Raw genomic sequence first — 25,513 nt, 5'->3', positions numbered from 1 at the left:
AAGAGAAAAATTGAGTTTGCGAATGAGATTACACGAGAATATGTAGGTCTTTGTTAGTAGATCAAACTGTAGCAAAATAAGTGAAATATTTATTTATAAGAAAAAATGTTGTAAATTAAGAGGAGCAAAGGAAGTAGATTTTGTTTGTTTTGGTTCTCTTTAAAAATGTCCCTTGAAGTTTCATGGATAACTAGGATGTCAAAGCTTACATAAAATTGAAGCCAAATTGTCTTTAAAGTTTATTTTTCTAATTTTTTTACAATTTATTTTTCTAAAAATAAAAATAGTTTATCTATGAAGTTTATTATTATCTTTCATTATATATTTGCTATTCATGATATTCATTCTATTAGCAGACAAGACTACATGGATGCTTCACTTTATTCTAACAAGCTGTGGGGAGGATCAAGATTCAAGAGCTATGGTCATAAAAGACAATTTGCGATCCCCTTCCTTGCTGAGGTCGTCTCCTTTTGTTCCCCGTAAAACTTAAAAGGGCTGTCGGGTTTCGTTTGCTTGTGTCCTTTCCCCTTCCTTGCCAAGGTCGATGCTTTTTTTCTTTGCAGATTGGATTCGAACTTGTCTTCATTCAACACGAAAGAGTTGAGAAAATCACTCAATTCATTTAACTACAAGGTAAAACCAAGGAAATCGTTCCACAAGCTAATAGACAGAGAATTTCAGAATCAAATTTTGTGAATGTCATCAAATAAATGTCACAAAATTTAATGGATCCTTCTGTTAAGAATCATTGAATTTAGACGTTTTATGAACATTAGCAACAAAAAAGTCACTGCCATACTCGTAAATTACATTAGTACGACAGCAATAGGCACCGTACAAATTTTTATCCGTAGAAACTGCAACCGTGTAGCAACCTGCGTATCAGATGGTGCTGGAACAGTTCTTGACTCTGAGCAGTTGCTCCTATTCAACTGGTGGAGTCGTGTCTGTAAGGATCAAACAAAATTATCAGAGCCGCTAGTCATCCAAATACAATGCTACAACAATACTCATTTGCACTTTGAATATAAACAAGTTAAAAGGCTTCTCATATTACTAGGGAAACAAACTATTATGTGCTTAAGAGAAAGCCGTTCAACAGTTGTAAGATGAAAGCATCCAGAACGCAAGATGTAGGGCATAACGTGCGGTGTACTTAAAGAATTCCAAGAGCGGTTTCACTTAAGTGAGATATTATTGCCAAGCAATGTGACAGCTCTAGGGGAAGACCAGGCAGTAGAGGCGCGCTCATGAAATAAGGAAGTGAATGGGAAACCATATGAAACGAGACAAGCAATACTGTTCTCAAGGCTATAGCAAAAATGGCATGAATGTACAAAACGAGCTGAGAAGAATCCACGAGTTGGTGCAACTTGCAACGATGTTGATAACTATACAATACTAATCACAACAACTAGATGTTCAAGCAGCACATCTCATTGCAATCCCTCAACTAAAACAACAGTTATCAGAAACAGAGGAACTGACATTTCTCAAGAATATGCAACCAGTCTCATATGGACTTGGCAGCGACAGTTTCAATGGATCTGAAGTCCAAATACAATAACATTCCATTACCCCAATTGAAGCCCTAATACTAACATAAAGTCTGATAAAATTGAAAGATAGAAAAAAATACAAGATTAAATGAATAATCTATCAATCAACACGTGAATTGAATACAGATTAAAGCTATTCTAGAAAATGTACTTGGGATGGCTGAAATTTCTTGGACTGAAGTGAGCTTATTGGTGCCGAGTTGAACTAAACTTATCAAAAGTGAATTAAACCTAAGACTGAAAATTTCAGAAAATAAGTAGTTGTAAGTACTGAGAATTTCGGAGAGTAATAACTTAGATATAATACTGGATGTAACTTATTAGTATTGAAAATAAGTAGAAGTAATTTTGACTGTAAGCAAACAAGCTTATCTTCCGGCCTCTACCTAAATAGTGTATCCTATTACCATATTAACACATAACACATTCCATATTTATGCATCCCATTTGCTTTCTTACCAAACTTGATCATTTTGTCTCTTTCTCTATATCTATCATTCCTTGTCCCCACTACCTCTTTCTAATGCTTAAATCCAGGTTTATCACACCTCTAAAGCTCGTTAAATTATTAACATCTTACAAGAAAATCAGCAACATACCCAACAAAAAGGACTAAAAGATAACACGATCAATCAAATCATAAATGCATGAAAAGTTTTACCGCAAATACAATAGACTACTTGTACCGAAAAAAACGTTTCGACACAATTTCTTCAAATGTTTTCTAAAACAATCTCCATGTTAGGACAGGTAGTGAAAGAAAGAAGGGGCCAAAGAGGCAGAGAGAGAGAATAAAATACCATCTAAGCCATATTTATGCACTTGTTATTGCCTTGTACCCTTCCTTCTCCAGGACTGACGCGAGAGAAATGTCTCCGGTCCTCACAATTCTTCCATTTTCCTACAAGTTAAAATATGAAAGTTCAAGTGTTGTGGGTCAGTTATCCATGCGGCATTACTAATGAGAGCTTGCAGAAGCCAACAATTAAAAAGGAAAAGGGGCCATTGGTTGATTTTGCAGTTAAAAGATGGTAACCTTTAGAGGATGAGAGTCTCGTCAATTTGGACAATCATCTTCCACTTGACTAAATCTAAATATTAAAGATGACAACTACCCTTTCAACTAGGGCTGTACACAACACGTTACGGAAATCAAAGGTTCATAAAGGTTGAATGAAACTGTGACTAAACAATTCATAATTTAAAAGAATTTAATATATAACTTTCTAAATTGAATGCATACTATTATGTTACTCTTTTTTTTGCAAGGGCGTACTATTGTTACTCATAATATCATAAATCTCATTATAGTCAATTTAAAACATAAAACTACCACGTAATAATATTAAGGTTCAACCAGCAATAAATTTATTGGAAGAGGTAGTACATAAGCTGACCATCGTTGATGCTTGTTGGAATAAGGGAAGAACAATGGAGCAGTAATTTTAAAAGAGGGAATCAGATGGATCTTGCAGCATCGGCAACGATGAAGATGCTGCACTAGTTTTGCTTCCAAGGTATTAGAATGGTGAAATAAGTGGACAAGGACTCACTCTATCAGCTTCTACAGAGGAAGTGCAACCCCTTGTCCCGTCATGCCTAGAAAGATCCCAATGTATCCAACTTTCATATAGTAAGGCGAACGTCCAAAGGTAACAGAACACTACTGATGGCTGACGCCTCAAAAAACTGCTTCCTCTTTTTCCTACCATTGCTCCCTCCCCAGGTACAAGTGACTGACAAGAAAGTGAGAATAGTATACTGGCATTGGCATTGGCATCGGCATCGGCATTGGCATTGGCATTGGCATCGGCATCGGCATTGACATTGACATTGGCAAGGAGGCAGTCATATGCTCAAGAAATATGGGAGTATGCTTAAAAGATTACAAAAGGATGAAGAAGCGAGTAGCAATTATGACTTATAAAGGTGCTGTAATCATTACGAGTTCATTACAAATGCTTTTTGGCTCATGCAAATGGAGCATTTTTTTGGCATATGCATATCAAATAAGAAAAGAAACTGGACTTTTCATTTGGGTTGTTTTCCTCAACTGTCGTGGATATTGAATTTTCCTACATGATCATTTATCAAACAGTTTCCATGATCTTAAAAAACATAAGTATCAATATTCATACAATCTGATTAATTAGGCACACTTCATCACTGAAGGAACTGTGGAGTAAGAAAATTACCACTCATTCCAAAACAGGATAATAAAGGTAATTCTCTCTATTAATTAATTTACTTACCATAATATGAATATAAGAGGGCTTTATATATTCTAGAAGACGCTGATAATGAGTGATCATCAACACAGAATTTCTTGGCGTCAAGAGACCATTAACTGCTTTGGCTACATCCTGAAGTGCATCAACGTCTAACCCAGAGTCAATTTCATCCAGTATAGCCAAGTCAGCCCCCAAAACCTGCAGTTAAAAATGTAAATATTTCACCATCAAGTATTATACCCACAAGTCCACAGTAATACTTGAATCAAAGCAAGGTATCTAGCCTCATGAGAGTTGAAAAAGAATGAATTTTTGTGCGAAGAATAGATGAGCACACAGTTGATTTTTGCAGCCCAAGAAATTACATATCAGCTGCAATACCATATAGCAAAGGCTTTTAAGCTTACCACAACCACAAAATTAAGCTACAAAAGCCACAATCCATCCCCATGGCGTGGAAGTAGTATGAGACCGTTGTCGATATAGCATCCAAGATTAAATACCCTGCTGCTACCAGCACAAATATCTCTTGGACAACACACAACATTCCATCACCCCAATTCCATCAAATGGCTCCCACCTAGGTGGGATGAAAGGTGTCAGATGTACGCAACCTTACCCTTGTAATGTGCTAACAAAGATATTTTTCTGATTGAACCTTGATAGCAAAACGTCATCTTCAACTTCAAATAAATAAGAAATGCAATGCACATGATTTAATGAGTCACTTTTTTCGAGTTCATTATCATCCAAAACCAAAGAACTATAAATCTTTGACTCCATCGAGAATATAAACACCTCATTGCTCACAAGGGGAAGCAATAGACGAGAACTAGTTAGACACCTATAGAAGAAAATAATTAATAGATATCAAGGCATTCTCCCAACACAACAAGAATCTCCCCCCCCCCCCCCCCCCCCAAAAAAAAAAAGAAAAACTGCTATTAACTTATATACAACGTACCGCAAGTTGTAATATTTCATTCCGCTTCCTTTCTCCCCCACTAAATCCTTCATTAACATTTCTATTCAGAAAATCCATCTTCATGTTCACAAGATCAAGCTTGCTATAGACATGGCTAAAGAACTGCAAATAACAGAAAAGTATTAAACTTAGCAATTTCTAAATGAAATTAATTATCTATTCAAAACAATTTACAATCAGAATATGTACACATCTATTCAAGAAAATAATAAACAAAGGAGAATATTGAACTTCAATTCGACAACCTGCATTCATGGACAGAGGTCAACGCATGATTTCATTTCATAGTTTCACCACAAATACTCTTGAATTTCTATGAAGTAATCAGCGTCAAAACATGACCAAAAGCTCAGATTAGTAAAATAGAAATTCCAAATACTAAATATAGCAAGGTGCTATTTTCACTTCGAAGTTCGAAATACAAAATGAGTGCCTGGAATGAAGTTAAAATATCATTTACATTCAAATGCAAAAAGACTGATCAATTTCCATTGAAATTGATCAATGACTATATACAAATACCTAATAAAAAGTAAGAATAAAGAACCCCTAATCAAAAGTGTTCAATTTCCATTGAGATTAATCAACGACTTTAATGAAGTAGCAATATTCAGTATACAACTGATACCTTGAGTCTTGACAGATTCCAGAACCAAAGAGAACAAACATAGACAATTAGACATCTAATGCCCTTCAAGAAGTAAAACTCATGAAAAATGGATACCTCACAAGAAGCAATTTCCATCAGCAGATTGAATTATCTATATATTCACAACCAAAAACAATGAAAATCAAGAACTGATTTAGGATCAACATGAAAGCCTTTAAGAACACGAAATCTTGTAGTGTCCATATCCGGGCATTAAAATAAGAAGACAGTTAAACACATTTCATTACAGCAACAACAACATTTCATTATCCCAACTTCACATAAATAAGTCCCATGATTTAATGAGCCATTTTATTTTGGTCCATTATAAACTAAAAACAAAGAAATATAAATCTTTGGCATCATCAAAATAAGAAACATACACACATTTAATTGCAGCAATACTCAAAATAAAAAACTGGCACCTCTATGGGACCGAGCTCTGGTTGACCTAATTTTCTTTGACGAGCATTATAAGCCATATTTAAAAAATCTGCATTGCTCACTCCAGGAATAGCAACTGGTGACTGAAAGCTCATAAAAATCCCTGAAAGAGCCCTTTCCTCTGGCTCCATTTCTAGCAGGTCTTGACCTTTAAAAATCACAGTTCCTCCAGTAACTTCGTAATCCGGATGACCAACGAGAACCTTCAAGATAAACCTACTCAGATTTCAAAACTTGTACTGGGTGCAAACTTGAACGAGTTAGATTAAACAAAAATAAATGAAAACACCGTAAAAAGCATAATAAGTGCCTTAAAAATCAAAACAAAAACAAGCTTCATAGATAAAGCTACAAAGTCCTCACACATAACAGCAGCAAGCTAGTGGCAACCAAGTATCAGGCAATACAACTTGCAGAACTTCAGGTGAGCGAAGCAGCATAATATGAAAATGCCATAAAATTTTGCACACAAACTAGATGTTTTCACAGAACAATATATTGGAAGATATCCTATGGGGAAGATCCATGCAAGCAATATACAACATATTAGGAAGAAGTATAATATTAATTCTAATATATTTTGCCAATCAAATTCTGAAATAACAGCAAACTGACCTTTGAGAATGTACTTTTTCCCGAACCATTCTTCCCCATGATTGCATGAATCTACAAGAAGTTAAGCAATTATTAGAAGCGATTATTTCACTGTTTGGATTTTAACAACAGAAACATATAAAGCAAGGTCTCTTCGCAACTCTCACAAAAGGAGATAAACAAATAGACAAAGCCAACAATCTTATACAGGAAAAAGGTAGTAAAAATTCATTGCTCAACCCAACCCTATTTGTCCATTGTCCAGAAACATCACTAACAATAGTTCCACTCCATTAAAGTAAGCTCAAATGAGATCATCCCAAATATCATAGGAAAATAACGCAAAACTAAGAATGCGAAATTTCCCTTTTCACACATAAAAACGCTCTTAGATTATGTACATATTTATGATTATGAGAATTAAGAACTTCTGGTAGTCCATGAATGATTCTGTGAGAAACAAACTTGAAACTAAGTTAGCATTCACATGATACCACATTAATAACTAAGTTAACATTCCTATTATACCACATCAAATAGTGAAAGAACAATTTATGATATGTCTCCCGTTACAATTACACAATTGGTCACAACAATGTTCCACATACAGAGGGTGCAACACATTATAGACCTCCTTTTTCTTTTCTCTCTTCACTAATCAGTTCACAATTTACGAGATGCAAAATCCTTAGCATAACCTAACTACACCCAGACAACAATGCTAGAGCCGAGATTGGGGTACATGAACCAATATATCAATTCCAATGGTCAACCACATGGATTCGTCTTTTCCATTCATTCTGATTTTCTAACATCTCAATTTGTAAGTCTAAATGTTTCATATCATTTTCCACTCCTATCCTCCAAGTTATTTTCGGTCTTTCTTGCTGTCTTCTTTCGAGCTCCAGCTTTTTATCTTTTTTACCAATTCTCTAATATCCGGTCTTTTCACACGCCAAAACCATTTCCAACGATTCTCTTTCATCTTTTCCTCAATATTTTCAACTCTATAACCCTTTTTTATATATTCGTTTCAAATTTTATCTCTCAAGGTCAACATCCATTCATCTATCGAAGCATTTGCATTTCCGCTATTCTCATCTTTCTACTATGATCATTTCTAAAAGCGCAACAATCTGATCCATATAATAGCGTCGATCTAATTGTCATTTGATAAAAATGTGTCCTTTAACTTTAAGGGTACACCTTGATCACATGATATTCCAGTAGCCTCTCTCCATTTTGGCCACTCTCACTTAATTCTATGGGTCACATCTTGTTGGATGCCCACTACTCTAGACCCCTATATTTTGTTTATATGGACCCATATATCAGATTCACACGACAAACTTTAATACTCTCTCCTATTCACTTCATATGTCTCATTTGCTTTTGCATGCTATTCAATGCACTAATTCAGTCTTTAATTGTAATTGTGCATAATTAAAAATTATAAAATGTTAATATTAAGAAAATTTAAATTGATACGTGTCAAATAAGATCTCACTTGACTATATTTTAACTCATCGTTTAATAATAAATAAATAAATACATAAATAAAAAGTTAGAGTAATTGGTGAATTGTGCATACTCCGAAATGGACAAAAGAAACGAATAGAAGGGAGTATGATCAAAACGGCAGCCAAACTAGACAAGGTCACTATCTCTTGTAATCAAAGTATTACTGTAGAATAACACCTGAAGAACATTGTACTGCTGTACACACAAGCTGAATAAAGCAATTTATGATATCTCTAGTGCAATCTAACAAAGCGGAAACATTGTTATGCTTTGAAGTCTAAACATAATAAAATACGAAGTGCAAAGAAGCTTAATAGAGCAGTTGTCTAAACCCTCTATTTAATTATTAGTATTAGATGTTGGATTGATGATGAAAATGTATTGTAATTTTGATAAGAAGTGCACTTGAAAAAGTTTTATAATCATGCTTTTTTTTACTTGATTATTTTTTACTTTCATTAATTTTGTTCAGTAAATTACAACTTACAAAATCGATATTAGGTGATTATAGAAATTTGGGGATAAAATCATCTGCTTTAGAATGAGGGTTTACTTACTATGAGAGGATATTTTATCAAAATCAACACTACAAATCATTTCCATTACTACAATTTAAAATCAACAACCAAACGAGAGGAAAAACAAGATGCCCCCAATTTACCCAAAACAGATAAAATCCTTGACAAGCAAGTGAGCTTTCGAACCACCAATACATTGCAGAAAAACCCCTTGTACCCCAATTTCAAATTCCAGGGGATTCACATGTATCAATAATCAATAATAACAAAAAAAATTAAATTAAAATTGAATTCAGAAAAAATGAAGAAAGGTAAGACGAACCTCGCCTTCATAAACAGTGAGGTTGACGCCATTAAGAATCTTCTGTTGAGATTCAGCAATTACAGCAGTAAGATCCTTAACATGAAGAAGAAGCTTCTTTCCGTCTTTGGTGTCAGAATATGAAGTTTCCGAGCCAACGGTAACAGTTCCGGCAGTTACCCGAAGGGAATTGCGGCGGTTGGAGATGGAAAGAGAACTGGAGGGACATTGCGCTGGCCGAATTGAAGAGAGCGTTACAGTTTTGGGGATTGTGGGAAGAGAGAAGAGAAGAGTTGTCGAATTTTGGAAAGAAGAAAGGTGAAGCTGCGCCATTGTTGTTGTTCTTGTTGAGCAGTTGGTGACTATTCGTGGTGAAACGGTGGTGCCACAAAAAACAGTCAAAATACTTGGGTGTTATGCCTTCCACAATTAAGAGATAGTCTAATGGTTGAGGACGGACTCACTCTTCTAACTTTGTAAACGAGGTTCGATTCTCGTCTTTTCCGATAAGAGTTTTGTGATTTTGTCAATTAACTTGTTTTATTGTTCTAGTAATAGTTGATTTTTTACATAATTTAATAATTATTTTAATTATTTATATATTGAATTATATATAAATAAAACTATAAAAAGTTAATATCATAAAAAATATGCTATTAAACACTTTAAACATGATTCTATTTGACTATATTTTTTTACACATTAACAACAAAATATATATATATATATATATATATATATATATATATAAACAGAGAAAGTATTGATTAAGAAAGATTCAATATTATGTAAATTGTTATAATGAAATCATTGGCATTAAATTAGTAGTTTAAGTGTCTTTTGTGGTGTAATGTTTTCCTAAAATTACAAATTATAGCATTCACAAATCAAAAGTATCTATTTAAGACATTCACAATATTTATTAAATTTTAATAATATTATACTTTCTTCATTTGTAATATTTTGATTATTTATATATTAAATTATACATATATAAATTTAAAAATTATAAAAATTTAATATTACGTAAATATGCTATAAAATAATTTAAATAACATCTCACTTATTAATATTTTTTCTTACATATTAATAATAAATAACTTAATAACCGTGATATAGAGTATTTATGAATTTATGATAGAAGTAACATGATAACATGCACTATTCCGGACCGCACTTACTTATCTGTATGTAGCCCGTAGGTGTCATTTCACAGCACTCTTCACCTTCCACAATTTAAGCAAAGAACTCAGCTTCAATGGCGACTTCTTCACTCTCTTCTGCTACTGCTGGTCGCCACTCTTCTCGTCGTCGCCACTCTTCCGTCTCTCTCCAAGGTTTCTTTTCATCTTTGATAGTTTCTCTCTTTAACTGTTCACATTTTGTGCATTTGTTCAATCATAAATAGTAGTATCCAATATAGAATTGAAAAACCTAAATTATATTGAAATTCATTTTCTAATTCCTATTGAAAAATCCAAAAATATAATCTTATTTTTATCTCTTTGTGAATTTTCCGTTGTTAGGTTAGAATTAGGCATTTCTTCTGTAGTTTTATAACTTGATTAAGTTTGCTGTTGAATGTTGAGAATCGGTGAATGAATTGCATAATTTTAATTCAGGAACTAGTAATGTGGAATGCAATCACTTGCAAAATCAACTTGGAAGAACCACTGTTTCTTTTTGGAGGTCTTCTGCTAATTATGCTAGGATGGATTGTGGTGTTAAAAAGTTATCCGGAAAATATGTTGTGGTGAGACAGTTTCCCAATAGGTATGTTTGTTGAAACAAATCCTTTCAATATTCCATTGAAAATAGGATAGAAATACAACTTTTTGATTTTTTCTGGTGGTTTTATTTCAGAGCAGGAACTTTTAGGTGTGCAACTATTGAGGAAATTGAAGCGGAAAAGTCCATGATAGAGAAGGACACTGTAATTTTGCATCCTTGAATTGTTTTTTCATGCTTAACTTATCCCTAGATATGGAGATTTAGCATTTTTATTTTTGTTTTCATTTGAAGAAACAAAGGATGGAGAAGACGATTGAAACAGTACGCTCAAATTTCAATTCTATAAGGACAAGTAGAGCTAATCCTTCAATGTTGGATCGGATAGAGGTATGCATCCTTCATTATCTTGTTATTTTAGCTTTAGAATTACATTTTGGAAATTATGAGTTATCTTATAGTCTTACTTATGTCGAGACGGTCTCTTTTGTTGGTTGGTATTCCTAAATAATGTGTAGCAAATTCTTTTTGATATTCCCATTTGACTTTCCAGATTATTTGACCAATATTCCTGAACAGGTTGAGTACTATGGAACTCCTGTGAGCTTGAAAAGCATTGCACAAATTAGTACCCCTGATGCTAGTTCCATTTTGATATCACCATTTGACAAATCAAGGTATCGATGCCACTTCCTATTGTATGTAAATAAAGGACTTGGTGTGGCTGAAATGAACACAGGAAAAAGTTCACATATCGTTTAAAGAAATGAGAGATATCATGTGGATGTACTTAGTGATCTTTAAGACAATAGACATAGTTGATTAATAGTTAATCATGTGTAACATATGGTTATTTAGGAAGAGGTAGATTCTCATAGACGAAGAAATCCTTCATGAACCAGGCATGGAGTAAGAAATAAACATATACATATATGTTTTGTTTCTTATGATCTTATCATACAATATTGTGACTGTTGTTTATGGGTGGAAATCCAAGTGTCACACAGTCATGTCAAGCCCCAAAAGTTTCTTGCCTTGAATTAGATAAATGGATTTGATATTTTTTGATAACAATCTTGATTCTTGATAAAAGAAACTCTTTACATTTTTATTTTCTATGAGTATTTCTAGTTGATAGGTCTTGTTAACATTATTATCTCGATCCCCTATGTGATTCGTGAGTATGTATAAACAAAATACACTTTTCATTTCGTTCCTTCTCTTTTTAATGTATAGTTTTTTCACTACAAAATTGTGATATGAGATGAGTGAAGTATCGACTTGAAACCTGAGGTGAGGTGTCTGATCAGACTCCAGTCGGAGTTTGTTTTATTGTTGGAGTGTCTAACACATGTAAGGAAGATGTCAAAGTAATGTAGTTTATGTGAAACAAAACTTAAAGTTTCTTTAGGTTTTAGGGGAAATGTGTATGGTTAGCATTCTCTGATGTGGATGTGGAGTATTAATCTGGATTTGAGAAAGTTTTGCACGGAAAATTACAGTATAATTTTGATCAATTTAAAGTTTGACCTGGAGGAATCTGATTTACTTTGCAATGAGTTTAATACGGATTCTAGAGACTTGACCTGTATTGTATGGATAGAGTAATGAACGGAAGCAATAACTTTAAAATTAGTTCTTTTTTATTTTGAGAACATTGTGAGCTCTGCTCATCATTATTTCCTTCAATTGTTTGGAGTCTTCTATTTGTATAGTAAGAATGCGTACATCTTGATTGCATTTTTTTTACATGGTATCTCACTATGATATATGCTTCGTCAGCTTGAAGTCTATAGAGAAGGCAATTGTTACCTCACAGCTTGGTTTAACTCCAAGTAATGACGGGGATGTTATTCGGCTATCCCTGCCTCCATTAACTTCAGAAAGAAGGAAGGTAGTCTTCGATGCTTTTATACCATAGAGTAAAATCTTTATTGCTTGTTTATCAAAAGCTCAAAGCTGCTATAATGATAAACTATTCTTGATAATACATTGCATATATCTTCAACATGTTATTTCTCCTCTACTATCATATGGAGTATTTTGTAGTGTTATGTAGAAAACTAGTTTAGGCCTTGTTTTAATGACATTTACTAGTGTAGTTGTCAATGTATGATGGTTTTATGAATTCTTCCAACTTTTTGGTAACAGTAACTCGATAAAATCAATTGTATTGATTAAATGTGTGAGGCTTCTTTTAAGAGGCTAATTTTTTCTTCCTCTTATATTTCTTTCGGATTTTTGTTTTTTTAGAATTTTTATTAGATCTCATTCATCAGCAGATCCCTTGCATGTTTACTGCAGGAGCTTTCAAAAGTTGTTGCTAAACTTGCAGAAGAAGGCAAGGTGTGCTTTTCTTTTGTATAAGTCTATGCATCTCTTTTATGCTATGAAATCGAGTCTATTTTTATTTGTGGAACGCTGATGTTGTTTGATATCCAATGACCAGTTTATCAGTTATCACAAGTTAAAACTTGAAATATTTGTCTTTAATTTATACATTTTAAGATTAGTGCTGTTTTTTCATTTTCCCTTTTCAAGGCTCTGCAGTATCTTTTCTCATGGATTAGTCTGTGGTTCAACTTCTGATGGTTTATCTTCCAGGATGTCCGGATACATCATTAGGGAAGAAAGAAAGGGAGCTTAGCAGATAAGTTCTCTAATTTTTGGATATTAGGAAGTGAAAGTGTTAGAGTAGGATAACGAATACGGAAGCGTGGGCCTAAAGGTGGCACGAAAGGTTAATGACCATGGCTTGAAGGTGTACTAATGAAACATGGTTATATGCAAGTATTAAGGTAATTTAAGCAATAAAAGTAAATAAAACATTAACACTTAGATTTAAGGTGGTTCACCATTAATTAGGCTACATCCATCATCCTAGGCTAGTGTATTATTATGTGTTTAAAGGATAATAGGAGCTTGAAAGCTCATTACAATGTTGAAAGGAATTATATCAATGGAGAGTAGTGTGTGTGTGAGCATTACATGGAGTAGAGAATTAAGAAGAGAATGGTAAGGGTAAATGGGAGGCTCAAGCTCTAAGCTTGGCTCTCTACATGTACAAAGGATATGGCAGTACATATACATAGGCAAAGGTAACAATATGGGACAACAATATGAAGTGGACAGCCCAGCAGCAGACGAATAGGAGCTGGTCAGTAGGGTCGCTCGACCCATGGCTCGGGCGAGCATGCCGGTCGAGCGGGCTGTCAGTGGGTGACAGTTTGCTTCTGATTCTTGCCTTTCCTCTTTCATGCAAGTCCACTGTCTCCAATACTTCAAACCCAAGTCCTAGGACAGAGTGTTTGCACTTCGTCTTTCACATGTGAAGATAATACTTCCAATTTTACAATGTATTATTTGATTCCCAAATAAACCAATCACAAAGTGTGATGTGTTCTTCACCATCATCAAACATGCTTAAAGTCTAGTAATCACCTTGTTACTCCTAACCTTTAAGCTAAATTTCGTCTACACTTTAATTGTCATTTAACACATGACTAATTAATGCAAGACTCGAGTTACACTTCTTTCAGAAAGGAAGTGAAAGGGAGCGGAAAAGAATTTCTTTTGTCACTTCCCTTTTCCATGTCAGCCTACTAAGCTCATTCTTTCTCTACTTTTGCCAACAGAAGAAGGATACATAATGTTACATAGCCATAGCAAGCAGCAGCAAGACAGAGCTGAAGCTTGCCTGTTGCTCATTTTCCTTCCAAATCTCTCCGCTTTTGGAGAGTTTTGTTTCTTCAACAAAATGGGGAGAAGGATCTCTTCTTGTTTTTCCCCTCCTATTATTTATCTGAAAAAGGGATTTACATCTCTCCCTTTCTCTAGTCTTCCTTCCTCTCCTATTCTGTCTATTCAGACAATATGTTAATGTATTCAATTAATTGGTTGAAACCATTTATGTGCCTCTAATGTTAAATAAGAATCTACATCCATGCTCAAGTTTTAAGATCCCGTGGCTTAAATGTCTAGATTCTTTTCTTAGACTTGCAAACAGGAATTATATGGAGAAAATGCAGACTCTCATGGGAATGTGTCATACTGAAAGATTTCATGACTCAGAGTTTAGTAAGGAATCAAATCTGTGTCTAAAAGTCACTTCTAGAAATGTTGAGTGTCATCACACAAAATTTTTCTAAATTTCTCTCCCCAAATGTTAAATCATCATCCTCATTTACCAATGATTTTATACCACGGCTGAATCCATAACTCTGCTGGGGTCTGGCAAATTTCTCTTTAAGAATATCTCATGTAAGTGTGTAACACTTGCATACAATCTACAAACTTCTAAAAATGGTTTCGTTTAATTAGTTCTTTGTTGGTGCATAATGGAATGTAGTTGTTAAACATAGCTGATTTCTAAGCTATATAATGTCCTTGCGGTTCTAACATAGATGCCTACTTTGTATGTCAACTGCTGCTACTGTATTGAATTATTACTTAATCTCATTTTCTGAAAGAAGAAACATCCACTGAGTTTCTCATGCCAAAGATCAATGCATGTCCATCTCCTGGTGGAGCCAAAAATTCGTAGTTATTTGATTTTGGGGCACAGTAAATTGGCTAACTAAAACCTGTGCAGTTCTTAATTCTTATTTTAATGAAGATGCTAATGCTGTTTACAATCAAAGGTTATCAGAAACAGCCTCTTGTTATTACAGTAGTATGGTTGTGTACATTTAAACCCCCTTTACATATTTTAGGCAAGACTCGGGACTCGGCTGCTACTTTAGTGGCGTTGGGGTAATATAATGTTGTAAATGAATTTGTGATGCATGAGCATTTTCATGTAAATGAAAGTAAAAGCGAAGCATCAACTGGCTTTTTAAAAATAATTTAACAATACCTAAGAAGTAAGAGGAATGTGTAGTTTGATCTTTTTTGTGCAAGGAAAGCTCACATGTGCTTGGACTCCTGCAAAAATTATGTTCTCAGGTTGCTGTGAGGAACATAAGAAGAGATGCCTTGAAGGCTTATGAAAAACTCGAGAAGGTGTTGATCTTTTTCTTAATAATACTGTAATTTTAATTTATATGTGAATGTTCACTTTGATTCTCTTTATGCTTGCAGGAGAAGAAGCTTTCAGAAGATAACGTGAAAGATCTATCTGCTGATCTGCAGGTATTATGTGACTTCATGCCTTTGTGAATGGAATTTGCATTCTACAAAGTGGAGTCTTCAATTTGTCCTTTTGTTGATATGGAGTGTGGGTCATGCTTATAATATTATACATGGGAATGTCATGGTAAATTCATTAAAATTTACACTACAAATCATTCTCATTACCACCATTTAGTACCAACAACTAAACGAGCCGTAAAAGTAAATGCTGTTGAATTTAAGTTCTGACAAAAATGGCATATTTTGTTTAAGTGATAGTGCAAAAATATGGTTCAATTAAAGATGGTACTTAGACATGGCTTTTTAGCAGTGTGCGTCACATGTTGTGTAGGATGCGCATGATAAAGAGTTCTATAGGTAACTAATGTGACAGCTAAAAAGGAGAACGATATAAAGAGGCAAGAGTCAGAACAGTTTGGACTGGACTTGAACTTGTAGAGAGCATATGTCTCTTTGTGCCGTAGTGCAAGGGGTCCAGAGATGCTGAATGCTCAGTTAGTGCGACTAAAACCATATTTGTTTATTGGTGACTTAGGATGGAAAGAGGAATGGTTTGTCCAATAGGTCGGAAAAATATATTGGATAAACGGTAGTATATGTTACAAAAAGGAACAGGTTAATTTGACTGAGACAAATGAAAAGGGAAATTATTTAAACTTAAAATGGGTGGTTTGGAGTACCAAAGATCTATATTACTAGGACTCTTCATTTTGGTCACGTACCCGTATCCGATTCTTAGTGCTCGGAAATTGGTATGGCACTTAGACACTTTATTTTAGGCATAAAATGGAATATTTAGACGTATCCGATCCTTGGACACGTACCAATATCCGACATTAGTACCCGAGTGCAAGTAACATAGCTAGAGATAGAAAACTAACTATCGCATTGTCTGGATAGAAGGATATGACAGGAGGAAAGGAAAGAAAATGGAAGGATGAGGTTTTCTTTATTTAAATGGCAAATGGGGCGGAATGGAAGAGATGATATCCTTCCAGTTTTGTAAGAACATAGTCCCTCTTACAATGGAATGATTTAAAAGGAAAACTATAATCCCTCAGTTTTGTTTCCAATCATTTCCTTTCCTTCGCTCTTCATCCTTCTTTCACTTCTTTTCCTTCCTCAATTGTTATCCAAATAAACCTGTAAATGAACAATGATTGAACTGTTCATCAAGTTAGTTTTGAATTCGATCATATATTTATTATAACCTGAGGGTTTGGCTTCATCTTATTGAACTGGATTTATATTTTGATTCATTGGGAAGAGATGATGTTGGTGATGATTGATGAATATGCAAGTGGGACTTAGTTAGACTCAATATAAGCTCCTCTGGAAACTTGTTGTTAGTACAGGTGTTTAGCTGGCATTAAGAAAATTTCATTTGAAAGATAGTCATGCTCTTGTTGGTCTTGGCCTCTTGGGTAAATTTGGAATCTGTTTGCTGGCTTCCTGTGGAGACGATAAGCATAAATAATTACTGCTGTGACTTTGTCGAGTTTAGTGATTGTGTTGCTGGTTGAAGTTGCAATTATTTTGGTAATGCTTATTTTTTCGTGGTGTGAGTACTAACAAATTACTAATGTATATACTTTAGTTGCATACTTGGACCCTACCTTATGCGGGATACTGGTATTGTCCTTTACATTTTATACTTTAGTTGCAAACCGGACCATCTAGAATCAATCTATATATCTGATTTCTTTGCAACGAAGCAACTTGCATTGCGATTTTGATAGTTCTTTTGACCAAATTTAGCTATTTGGATTTGGATATTCTTATTGCAGAAAATGACCGATGAGTATATGAAGAAGGTTGACTCTATCTATAAGCAGAAAGAGCAGGTCTATAACTTTCTTGGAAGTATTTGTTTTATTTCAGTAATACAGGTCTAATTGCTCTGACTTATATTTTCCTTTCAGGAACTGATGAAAGTCTGAGCGTTGTACAGCGAAATAGAGCCGTTATAATTTTGAATTCTAATGTTCTTATTAGTAAGCTTGAGGAGAGCCTTGTTTTGCAATTTTTCTCGTGCATAACATATTCCTGGAAATAGGCCTTGTTCGATTAAGAAATCTAAATAGAATTGGACCAACATTCAAAAGTATGTTGCTTACTCTGCTTTTAACAGTTCGTTGTAATGATATTTCTCTTGATAGTCAAATGCTTATTTTACGAAGTGGGCAAATTTGTTCTGTTTATAAATATTTCTTTTGCAATAATTGCAGTTTACCTTCATTTTGAAATGCTTGCAACTGATTGTTTCATATTGTGTGGAAAGAATTTCAGTATCCATTCTGAAGTAGTTACTTGTTTAGAGCATATCACTTGATATTCCGTCCTTGATAGATAGATAGCTATAATTGGTTTGAAATTTTTTGGAAAGTATAAAGTTATGAATAGAGAACTTTAATAAATTTAGTGAGTTAGAGCATTTCTAAAAAGGGAAATATAATAAATTTAATGGGATAAATTAACTATAATAATGTAGCAAATTCAGAATAAGGAAAGGAGTAATTCGAATTGTGGGTTCTTACCGTAAAACAATATGGTCAAAGCAGAGTACGTTTACAGCACAGAAAGTCAAATGTTTTAACCAAGAAAAAATGGAGGAACGTATTACAACGGACAAGCACACACACCATTCACGAAGCAAAGTGTGCAAATTTAATTTTTCTAAATTTCCCAACCAAAGCAAAATGAGGTATAAATCAAACAGCTAATGAAGAAATTTACACAGTCGAATATCATACAACATACAAAGTACAAAGAACTTTTGAATCGTGTACTAGGGTTTTCAAAGGTGCTTTCTAATGTGTTAGACAAGCCGATAGACAACTCTCTATGTAACCAGAAAAGATCGTCTAACACCATATCCAACCGGTGAATTCTTAGTTATTCTCGAAAGAACTTGCCAACTTGTCTACTACCTGTTCTTTCGCCTTTTGATCGAAAGGATCTTCACCGATGTACAAGTCCAGTACCGACTGACATAAAAGTTTGCTCGGAATGCTCCCTACCTCATTGCCATCGACTGTAAGGATTCAAGACAGGAAAAAATTCTTATTATGCAAGTACAAATGATGTCAGAGCAATATTTATGCAGGATCAACTATCTTCAACACCAATGGCAGATCTTTTATGGGACCCAAAGGGGCTTCGGCCCCTTGAAAATTTTCGGGTCATTTGATAAAACTAAATATTGTCTAATTTGTATGATAAAAACATGTGATTTAGCGGTTAAGTGAACGATTTTAAGGTTGAGAGTTCGAATCTTGGCCCCTGGTTATTTGTTTGAATAATAACTTTGACCCTTCGAACCTACGGCCCAAGATCTGTGACTGTTTGACACCAAAAAACACGTATGTAGATCAATCAAGATGTTGAAATAAGATAACAAAGACATTTTGCGAGTAGATTCATAGGACGGACTCATCTGATCACGAAACCTGAACAAACTTCAGATTGAGAACAGAAGGGTTCAAACTGCCATTACATACTCAGAGTGCATGGCATGATGTTTATACCAGTGAATAACAATTACACGTGATTCAGATCAGTTGATGTTATACCAATGGAATTTGCATATATATAGAGAGAGAAAGAGAGAGAGCAAGCACACATACTTGTTGTGCGAAGCACATGACCATGCTCTCTGGAGAGTTCGATAACGGCACCTTTTGCTAATTTCATTTCATCTTTGAATTGCGAAGTAAATCTGCAACAGAATCAATGTCGGCCGACTATATCTGAATTGATAGCATGTTTACAACAAAGACAATAACAACGACAATGCCAGAGCCTTAAACCCAAAATATTGGGGTCGTTTACATGAAACAATATATCATTTCAATTGATAGTATGTTTAAAAAAGCCAAAAATTCAATAACATTTTTGCTCTTTATTACAAATAACAAATATCTTATGGAAGTACCAATTATGTGCTCTAAACTTAAAAATGGACAAATATAACATTCTTAGCTAGATAGATATACGGGGAAAGGAGAGAAAGAGAGATGAGGGGAGCAAAAGAGAGATCTTCCATTTTCTTTCTAAATCAATTTGGTAAGCCCGTAATTCCATAACAACAATTATATTAGCCCAATGCCATTAAGTGGTTTCAACTAGTACACAACTTTACCCTTGTTAGTAATAACAAAAAGGTTATTTCAATTACCTTAGTAGCAAACATCAATTTTCATTATAAAAGGTGCACATAATTTAATGAGCATTTTAATTTAGTTCATACTCCATTTTAGTCTGAAATCACGAACTTGAGGGATTGGGTTAATTTAAGAGGGTAAGAAATGGAACCCTCCATTTTCCTTCCCATAGCTTCCCTATCCAAAGTCCAAACAAAGGCTCCTTATATTCCTCTCTTCGAGCTTATCATTATCTCGTTTCATCTATGGTCAAAAGCTTAAACTTAGGATGAAATCTTAATTTTTAAAACACCGTTGTATTAACAAAACCTAAACATTAAGCTGGTTGACAGTCTTTCTAGATTCTTGATTAACTCCATACCATGTATTACCTCACAAGTCATCATGATACCTAGAGGCTACAGCATTACCCCCACTATTGAACAATGGTTATCATATTGAAGAATTTATGGTCATTTTCAATATGTATGTTGGATGTTTGGAAAGAGGCAGAATTCTATATCCACCTCCCTGTAAACTACAAAATTCTAAAAGATCTGTATAACACGCTCTCTAAAGAACCCCTACCAATTTACCAAATAGAAAATTTGATTTTGACTTAATAAGAAGGCATATACAAGTTCCTCATAGTTTACATAAAGCCAGACACTGGGCCATTAAGTTTATAGGACGCAGTAATCATTTCGGGCAGCATTGAAATATTATGACCCAGAAGCAACATGATGTATAAACAGTTTTACAAGCAGATTTAACTATTCTTTTTCCTTTCATCTAGCACCACTAACTCCATATTTGACATCAAGGTGCATATGATACATTTCTAATAAACTCAAGGGTATGACTTCAAAACATGCTTGCTGATGGCTGATCTACAATTGTGGAACATCAAAAAATTAATGGGCTAAACGGTATTTTAATAAATGGAGCAACATTAACAACTCCAATGTTAAATATATTAGAGCCCTCTTATCCTTGTACCCTGTACCCTAAGGCCCGTAATCATTCAGCCTATAATAAAATCATTTCAAAACAACAATGTACATCAATGACAAAGCATTAATCCCAATAATATAAGGTAGGAATTTAACACGATTTGCCAATTAATTTGCCTTTTGAATTTGCAATTCGCTCAAAATGGTCTAAAAATAGCCCAAGACCGATCATAATTCGCTTTTTTCAATTTGCGATTTGCAATCGCATGAAAATTAGCAAATCACGTGACACTGGTCGTCAAACACATGAACCAAAACAAAGTATACTAGAGATCATCGGTGACGAAGTTTAACAGAAATTATACTTCATTTTCCCTATCTAATACTAATTTACAACTAAAACAATCAATTCCAATGACCATGCATATATATATTGCCCTAATACATTCATTTCTATCTATTGTCACATGCCCTTGCAAATCTCAATTATCCATGTCATTCTTCACTCCCGTTGTGCAAATATCTCCTTTTTCTTCTTCCTTAATCGACCACCTAGCGTCTTTTTCACTACCATTCTACCATACCATCTTTGCTTTTCCTAGAATGTCCTTAGCCGCACCTTTAATACAATTTTTCATTTTCGTACAAGTTGAATTTGCATCCTCATCACTCGTCCAATCAACTTCTTAACAATCTTATCAACAAAAGTTCTAACATTCACTTCTTTTAAGTTCCTTCCTTTGATTCTTCCTCATTGAATTTTCTTCTTAAGAGGACTTGTGCTAACTAGATTGAATAGGAGCATCGAGGACTATAGGTTTATGATATATGGCTAAACATGCACTTAGTATAACCCGACTATGCAATTTCTCCTATCATTTTTTAGTCAAAAAACAACAACAGCGTAGAGCCTTAATCCCAAACAATAAGAATAGGCTACATGAACCAATATATTAGTTCTAATGGTCGTCCACTTGGATTCTTCTTCTCCATTTATTATGATTTTCTACCATCTCTCTCATAGTCAAGAAATAAACACTAAATAATTTTACCTAAGTACTACCAAATCATAAGCTGGTGTGAAATTCAAGATAAACTCTCTTTCCACAATTCCTATTCCATTATATATCTGAAATCTCCATGAAAACTCTCAATGTCACTTTATGTACCAATATACAACGTTTTTTATGTTGAAATACTTAGCATTGCACCATTTAGATTCCGGGGTTTTTTTTGCACCAGCTTGAGATGCATATGCACTAACGAAATTCAATATTTTCTTCCATACACAAGTTACACCTTTATAATTCTACCATTCTACCTCATAACATCAACTTCATTCTCTATTATCTTGCTCTGAATATCACAATTTACATGTTTTTCTCTCTTTTGAATTTTGTCATTTCCACTAAGGCGCTAACTCACTTTGTGTCTTACATGCAAAAAATGTTATTCTTATGTTTTTCCATAACATGTATTAACTCTAAATACAGCATTTCAAAATGTATATCTCCGCATAATTTGACACCACATTTGAGAAATGTGGCGTGCCTCTTTCGGGCGGCAACCGATCACGCTTGCATACTTATGGCTACACCCAAGTCTAGAAAGCGCATTGACTACGAGATGCCCCAATGTTAATTTGAATTCGGAACATGTTATAAGATGAAACGGTATTTTACGCTAGTTGCCATTCACCTCAGCCCTCCTCGGTCCTCCCTAACCTAGGTTTGGGACTGAAAATGAATGTTGGAGCACTCAAGCGGTAGAATGATTTCAAGCCCACGTAATATTCTGAATTTGCACAAGAGAAACAGCTGAATTTTGTAAGAAAATTAAGCCACTTATAATGATAATTACTATCTAATTACAGAAAAATATTGGCAAAAACATGAAGACAAAGCTATTATTATTTAACTTCCACAAAGTAGCCCAGATACTCTCAACTCGTGACCATCTGCACCTGCGGACACGGCAAATCACTGATGGTTCTCCTTTTTCTTGGTGCCTCCATGCATAATCTATCTTATGTTTGGATTCTGATAAGGTCTATTATGAGGAAATAAAGGGACAGGTTGTCAAGAAGGATAAACTGATTTGATTCTACATAACAATATTGTGGAACTAGGAAATTGGTAAAAGTACAAGGATTTTCAACAAACTACTAAAAAATTGATTGCTAGAAACAAGCAAAAGGTGACTTGAAATCATTGTGTCAAAAAGGGGCAAATTAATATCACGAACTATACAAGTTAATGCCTCAACATCAAGGAAAAACAAAAAGTAATAAAATGAAACAAGCAGTTCCAACATAAGATTGGAAGCTCAAACAAGTCCGTAAAGAAATTCCCTTAATCATAAAGTGCTATGAACATAGTAGCAACAACAAGAAGTGGAACATGAAAATGTTTTACCTGTGAAGCAATTCTTTGTTATCTGGCCCTCCAAACTTCTCAAGTCTACTTCCTACAGACTCTTCAAATGCACTACGCACTGATCGAACGCTCAATCTAGAATAGACTATTTGTAGTCTCACTGTCATTCTTATGTCACTTTCCAAAAGATCTTTATCAAAATCTTTACTGTCTTTCAAATCAGAAGCAGAAAGTTTCTCATATTTTTCCTTGAGGTTCTTCTGCATATCATCCTCATCAGCATATACACCTGTACATAACAAAGACCTGTCAAGAGAAAGGATCTCACCCACAATTGTACCCTCACGATTTCCTATACTAGTTACAGATTTTCATTCTTTTTACTAGCACGAAATGAGACAGTCATGTATTTCCTTGACGAATGGTGATGACGAAGTAAGTTTACTATAAAATACAATAAGGTTCTTCCAAACTTCATTTCTTCGTTTGCTATTTAACTGTTTTACTATTAATGTATGATATTGATTTGTCTCAACTATTGACATTAGCTATACCCATTCCATTACCCAATACAAAAATCTACAACTTCATGATCATTGTGGTAATATTTGACCACATAAGTCTACAATGTTAGTCTTCACATTAACAATCATTGTTCAAGTGTGTTAAAATTCATACATACTCCTACATCATAATCATTACCATATAGTTTCTCATTCAAAACCAAGTAACCAACTACTAACATCTCACCGGTCACCACAACAACATTCCATCAACCCAAATCATTAACTTGCTTCCCCCATGCGGGATTTGAAGATCAGATATACACAACCTTACCCTTTTATTATTGAAACATTTCATTAGTATTTTTTTTGTTATAAAAACATTTCACTAGTATTTTTAAAATGAAAGAAATATTGATAATGAGAAATTGATAAGTGGTAGTCCTATGCCATTAGAAAACTAGAACTACGTCCTAAGCAAGGTATTTTATTTCACTTTTTTCCAAGGAAAGAAAGGCATCTGCTTTAATTGCCTCTTCAGCAATCACATATTCATATATGGTAATTGGTATAATAGAACAATGCATCTATCAGTACTATGCACTATAACAAAAAAAAGGAAAATAAAATGCTAATGGGGTATTATTCATAAAAACAATGAAATCCAAAAGAACTAACAAAAACACAAAAATGCTAAAACCAATTGAAGAATAAGCATAAAAATTAAAACCCATAAACAAGTAAGCAAGCAAATAGTAAAAACAATGAAGAAATTTAAGAAGAAATACCAAAGCATAAACATCAATGTTCTTAAGCAATTGAAGAATAAGCATGAAACAGCAAAACCCATAAACAATTATACAAGCAAATAGTAAAAACAATGAAGAAAATTAAAGAGAACCAAAGCATAATCAACGATGTTCATAAGCAATTTGAAGAATAAGCAAGAAATAGCAAAACCCATAACCAATTAAGCAAGCAAATAATAAAAAACAATGAAGAAAAGCGAAGAGAACTACCAAAAGCATAAACATCAATGTTCTTAAGACCAAAAATACTCTTTCTCCTCAACCCAATACCCAACAATGTCTGAGAATTATTAAGCTGAGAAGGGAAGGAAGCCCCAGTTTTGGATTCAGTAACAGAAGAATCAGGGGACAAAGAAAGAGAAGCCCAAAATGGAGAAGGAGAATTGGGAGTTAAGAGAAGATGAGCAAGAATGAAATCAAGTGTATTGTGAAGAAAAGGGTGTTTGTTAGAATGATGGGCAATTGATATTCCTGCGAAGGTACCAACAATGGTGGCTCCGGCAGCAATTACAAGACGATGGGATGATAAATTTGGATTGGGATTGTTGGGAGGTGGGAAGGAAGAGAAGGGGAAGCGCAGTGATACCATTTTTTCTTCTGTGTTGTATAAGAAGTAACTTCTAAATCTAATGCACAACTTGTCATGCCCTCTTTTATTCAAAACTCTTAAGTGCAAATACTCCTAAGTTCCTAACCAATCCCTTTTTTTAAACTTATTCCCATAAAAAATATTTATGAGAATTAAAAAATTAAAATTTTTATGGTGAATATATTATTTTATAGAATGATAAATTTGATTGAGAAACAGTAGATTATAAATGTTAAAAAATTATTCAAAAAAAATATAAAAAAATATTAAAATAAAGTTAGGGAAAATATGTGGAGACTATAATTATTATTAAAATATTTAAATTGAGTATGAATAAAATTAATTATGTGTAAAATTTGTGATATAAATAGAAAGAATACTAATGTAAATAACAAATTCAATAATCTAAAATGGCAAATGGGAACAACTTTGGAAAATGGATTAAGTATTATAACAAGCTTACGGTGAATCAAGACATC

At 34.0% G+C, this 25,513-nt stretch overlaps 3 protein-coding genes across 4 annotated transcripts; 1 reads left to right on the top strand and 2 right to left on the bottom strand.

Annotated features, from left to right (window-relative positions):
* Positions 1-669: 669 nt before the first annotated feature.
* On the bottom strand, positions 670-9,297 carry LOC130818001 (ABC transporter I family member 6, chloroplastic-like). The gene is made up of 7 exons (XM_057684017.1): positions 8,827-9,297; positions 6,487-6,537; positions 5,853-6,074; positions 4,758-4,880; positions 3,815-3,991; positions 2,363-2,463; positions 670-950 (listed from the first exon to the last, which is right to left on the bottom strand). The coding sequence occupies exons 1-6, from the start codon at positions 9,136-9,138 to the stop codon at positions 2,377-2,379; spliced, it is 972 nt and encodes a 323-aa protein (XP_057540000.1). The 5' UTR covers positions 9,139-9,297; the 3' UTR covers positions 670-950; positions 2,363-2,376.
* A 658-nt stretch (positions 9,298-9,955) lies between these two features.
* Positions 9,956-17,868, top strand: LOC130818000 (ribosome-recycling factor, chloroplastic-like). 2 transcript variants are annotated; one of them, XM_057684015.1, is made up of 11 exons: positions 9,957-10,142; positions 10,428-10,578; positions 10,669-10,738; positions 10,828-10,923; positions 11,113-11,210; positions 12,316-12,427; positions 12,838-12,879; positions 15,478-15,534; positions 15,613-15,663; positions 17,451-17,507; positions 17,586-17,868. In XM_057684015.1, exons 1-11 carry the CDS (start codon positions 10,064-10,066, stop codon positions 17,601-17,603), a joined length of 831 nt encoding a protein of 276 aa, XP_057539998.1. In that variant the 5' UTR covers positions 9,957-10,063; the 3' UTR covers positions 17,604-17,868. The 2 variants fall into 2 exon arrangements, with proteins under 2 accessions (XP_057539999.1, XP_057539998.1); XM_057684016.1 differs by lacking the exon at positions 12,838-12,879 and having other exon boundaries at positions 9,956-10,142.
* A 293-nt stretch (positions 17,869-18,161) lies between these two features.
* On the bottom strand, positions 18,162-25,093 carry LOC130817999 (fatty-acid-binding protein 1). Its single transcript, XM_057684014.1, has 4 exons — positions 24,656-25,093; positions 23,173-23,422; positions 19,290-19,381; positions 18,162-18,697 (listed from the first exon to the last, which is right to left on the bottom strand). Exons 1-4 carry the CDS (start codon positions 25,032-25,034, stop codon positions 18,555-18,557), a joined length of 864 nt encoding a protein of 287 aa, XP_057539997.1. The 5' UTR covers positions 25,035-25,093; the 3' UTR covers positions 18,162-18,554.
* Between the last annotated feature and the right edge of the window lie 420 nt (positions 25,094-25,513).

This window comes from Amaranthus tricolor, chromosome 7 (genome assembly GCF_026212465.1).
Source record: "Amaranthus tricolor cultivar Red isolate AtriRed21 chromosome 7, ASM2621246v1, whole genome shotgun sequence".
NCBI classification, from domain to species: domain Eukaryota; kingdom Viridiplantae; phylum Streptophyta; class Magnoliopsida; order Caryophyllales; family Amaranthaceae; genus Amaranthus; species Amaranthus tricolor.
This window is presented reverse-complemented; position numbering and strand designations above follow the sequence as displayed.

Coding starts and splice junctions, on each gene's coding strand:
- LOC130817999 (XM_057684014.1), bottom strand. CDS start 25,034: ATGGTATCACTGCGCTTCCCCTTCTCTTCCTTCCCACCTCCCAACAAT. Junction 23,423..24,655: donor CATTGATGTTTATGCTTTTG/GTAGTTCTCTTC, acceptor TGTTATGTACAG/GTGTATATGCTGATGAGGAT. Junction 19,382..23,172: donor AACAAAGAATTGCTTCACAG/GTAAAACATTTT, acceptor ATTCTGTTGCAG/ATTTACTTCGCAATTCAAAG.
- LOC130818001 (XM_057684017.1), bottom strand. CDS start 9,138: ATGGCGCAGCTTCACCTTTCTTCTTTCCAAAATTCGACAACTCTTCTC. Junction 6,075..6,486: donor GAAAAAGTACATTCTCAAAG/GTCAGTTTGCTG, acceptor TTTATCTTGAAG/GTTCTCGTTGGTCATCCGGA. Junction 3,992..4,757: donor ATGAAATATTACAACTTGCG/GTACGTTGTATA, acceptor TTTTAACTGCAG/GTTTTGGGGGCTGACTTGGC.
- LOC130818000 (XM_057684015.1), top strand. CDS start 10,064: ATGGCGACTTCTTCACTCTCTTCTGCTACTGCTGGTCGCCACTCTTCT. Junction 10,143..10,427: donor CTCTTCCGTCTCTCTCCAAG/GTTTCTTTTCAT, acceptor ATTTTAATTCAG/GAACTAGTAATGTGGAATGC. Junction 12,880..15,477: donor AACTTGCAGAAGAAGGCAAG/GTGTGCTTTTCT, acceptor TTATGTTCTCAG/GTTGCTGTGAGGAACATAAG.